The sequence below is a fragment of the Otolemur garnettii genome, unplaced genomic scaffold (genome assembly GCF_000181295.1).
Source record: "Otolemur garnettii isolate 467f Iridium unplaced genomic scaffold, OtoGar3 scaffold00312, whole genome shotgun sequence".
NCBI classification, from domain to species: domain Eukaryota; kingdom Metazoa; phylum Chordata; class Mammalia; order Primates; family Galagidae; genus Otolemur; species Otolemur garnettii.
Genome location: NW_003852707.1, coordinates 250419 through 253640, shown reverse-complemented (window position 1 = coordinate 253640; position 3222 = coordinate 250419). Strand labels below are relative to the sequence as shown.

Genomic DNA, 3222 nt, shown 5'->3' with positions numbered 1-3222 from the left:
AGCAACCTCCAACTCTTAGGCTTAAGCGATCCTCTTGCCTCAGCTTCCCAGGTAGCTGGGACTACAGGCGCCCACCACAACACCCAGCTATTTTTTGGTTATAGTTGTCATTGTTGTTTGGCAGGCCCAGGCTGGATTCGAACCCACCAGCTCTGGTGTAGGTGGCTGGTGCCCTAGCCACTTGAGCTACAGGTGCCGAGCCTGAAAATTGTTACTATCATGATCTTTATGTTCTAATTTATGTTCTAATGGGCCCACTTCTTGTCCCCAATGCTTCTTTCTCTCCCTGAAAAGTAAAATAAAAGGCAAGATATATGTAAAGTTACTAATACTAAGAATTGGTTTGACCAGCCAATGCTTATCTCTAAGGATGCATACTTTGAGAAAAATACTACTGTTTTAAATAAAGATACATTAAATGATGTATTTAAAGCAAAACTAGAGCTCTTATTTTGATTTACAGCAGCTACTAACCACATCAGTTAACACAATGCTTTTCAACCTTTTTTATCTCACGGCACACTTGAACCTATAGTTAAACTTGAGCAGCACACTTAAATTATGTTGATTAAAAAAAAGAGTACTTGTTGAGTGTCTTAGGTTAGCGGTGGTGAGGCCTCTGAGACACTAAAGGGCCCTCTTCTTGCTTGGGGCTCAGTTTTAAATGAGTCGTAATGCTGGGGATGGAGAAGGCTGGGCTTGAGCTTGGAGCAGAGAAGCTTGGAACTGAAGGAGATGGAGAGCTAGAAGTGATGGGGGCTTTTCTTAGAAGAACAGCAAGCAGAATTTCAGAGGACGGTGTTGCACTGGATTGTAGACTCGTTTTCCCTCCCTCCCTTTCCTTCCCACTCATTGGCTTTCCCTGCAGGGAGCTTCCTCCTTACTCTGTCAAAAGCAGACTTCAGTGTCGCTGGCCCTTGGCCAAAGCACACATTCTGAATTTGCACTGACATTTCACAGGTGGCCATTGGAGTCGTTCTGTGGTTTGGTGAAGACGCCTGACTCTACTTTTTTTTTCTCAGGTTATAAAGTCAGCCCGGGTCATGAAGAAGGCTGTTGGCCATCTTATCCCCTTCATGGAGAAAGAAAGAGAAGAAACCAGAGTGCTTAATGGCACTGTAGAGGAAGAGGCAAGTCGCTGTGTCCAGGCCTGTGGGCCTTTAGGGAGTTGGCCTGGAAGACTTGTTAAGGTCCTGAGGGGATAGGGACCTAAGCAGTCAGGCTTGGCAGTGTTTGTCATTGAAGATGAAATAGAGAAATGATCTAACATCTTTCCCTGTTCTACCAAGTATCAAGGATTTTCCAGTACTCAGGGATTGCTGGAGGGATTTTCCTTTGAATGCGGCTTTGTGAAATTTTTAATATAGACATAATTTTTAACTCAAAGCCCGTATTTTTGAGATAAACCAATTCCTTCATTAACTGACTCTTTCAGAGTTTCTACTATGTGCCAACTACTGGGCTAGACACTAGCTACAAAGACCTGACCCTGCCCTTGAGGTAGCTGAGTAATGTTTGTTTTTTGAAAACTCCTAACTGAATATTCTCTTTCCTGGAGATGTCCTTGGCACCACTTCTGGATTCAATTTAATTCTCGTTGGCTGTACCACAGAGTAAATTATTAAGCTTTTTGACCTTGTTTAGCTCCCTGTAATGCTCAGTTAGCTTTGGCCCTCAGGATTCTGAACTCTTAAATTGACCTGAGTTTGTGAATGGCTCCAATGTAGTGTTTACAGAAGTTCCTCGCCTTTTTTTCTTTTCTCTCTCCCACCCCCCCTTTTTTTTGTTATGTATATGTTTATGTGTATATTACAGGTTCCAGAAGGAGGATTTTTTTTTTTTTTTTTTGAGGGAGAGGGATGCTGATATGCTGACAGTATGAAGAGCAACAGTGTTAAATAGAACGCTATTCAGATGCCCCGTATGGGCTATTGTGGTTGTTTTTCAGCATATATATCTGGTTAACCAGCTCCTTCCTTTCTGTCCTCCCTCTCCCTTAACTGCTAATACACATTTGTCAAGTTTTTTTGCAGTTAAGGATGTAGTCTTCAGCTGTGGGGTTGTTTTGTGTTTGGATTGCAACTGTTCTTTGAGATAATGGAACCCGTGATCTTTATTGAAGCCCCTTGGCCCCCCAGTTGGGCCTCCTCTGCACGGCTCAGGCTTACAGCATTCTGCTCATGGAGCGTGTGATCCGGGTCCTGGGTCTGTCTTTGAGGTTGTCTTGAGTGCTGAGCTTCTGAGGCTCTGGCAGTGATCTGCTTTAACTAACCCCAGCCTTGCTCATCTTGCTTCCCAGGACCCTTACCAAGGCACCATTGTGCTGGCCACGGTTAAAGGAGACGTGCATGACATCGGCAAGAACATAGTTGGGGTAGTCCTGGGCTGCAATAATTTCAGGTAAGTTAGGCCTCCGCTCTTTCAACGCCCTTTCCGTTTAAAACCATAATTCTTTACTAGGTCCGTGTTGGGGGTAGGGCGTGTCAGTGGACTTTTAGAGGTTATTTTAAATTTTTTGCATTGTGTGTTTTCAGACTTTCTACAATGAACATACATAGTAGCATTTCAAATGAAATAAGTTAGTAATTATCTGTTAGGTGTTTAATAAGGACAAAAGAATAGTAGTAAAAGCTATTCAAGAGGGATTGGAGCAGCCGGGAGGATTCCTGGAAATGGGCGTTGGGACTGAGGCTCTTGTGGCTAGAGCTTCAGGCTCTTCCCTTAGCCAGTGGGCTCATAGTATCTTCTGTCTCACAGTACACTGGCAGATTTCAGAGCCAAACTCTTATGAGACGTTGGCTAAATGGAGGCTTACGGAAGGCTTTGTGTACAAGCATCTCTTTACTTTGCTTAGAGCAGGACCATGTGTTCTTGGTGATGATAAGGTGACTTTTTAGAATGTTTTATACACGTAAGACCCCTTTCTGACATATCCCATTATAATGAACAAATATTCGTAACAAAGTCATTTCCATGTGAGAACTGATGACCTATAGTTAGTATAGGTTTTGCTCAGATTTGAACTTACTCTTTATGGTGAACAACCTAACGTACCTATTGCTTTCCCGGGTCTGTGTCCAGCCAACAATCCTTTGGAGGCACAGATTTCTTTCCAATGTGTTGTTTTTTTCTAGATAGAGAAGCAAGAATTGACTGGAACTATAGCTGTGCCCCTTGAGGGTTCTCTTCTTTGCTGTTTAGTAACAGTTACGCTTTAAGCCC

General features: G+C 43.1%; 1 protein-coding gene across 2 annotated transcripts in view; it reads left to right on the top strand.

Moving 5' to 3' along the window:
• The window catches only part of MTR (5-methyltetrahydrofolate-homocysteine methyltransferase), a 114188-nt gene that overhangs the window by 70042 nt on the left and 40924 nt on the right, over positions 1–3222 (top strand). For both annotated transcript variants that reach the window (XM_023509023.1, XM_012813832.2), the window contains exons 21-22: positions 1023–1130; positions 2300–2400. In XM_023509023.1, the coding sequence (XP_023364791.1) occupies positions 1023–1130; positions 2300–2400 (209 nt within the window). The remainder of the gene's footprint in view (positions 1–1022; positions 1131–2299; positions 2401–3222) is intronic.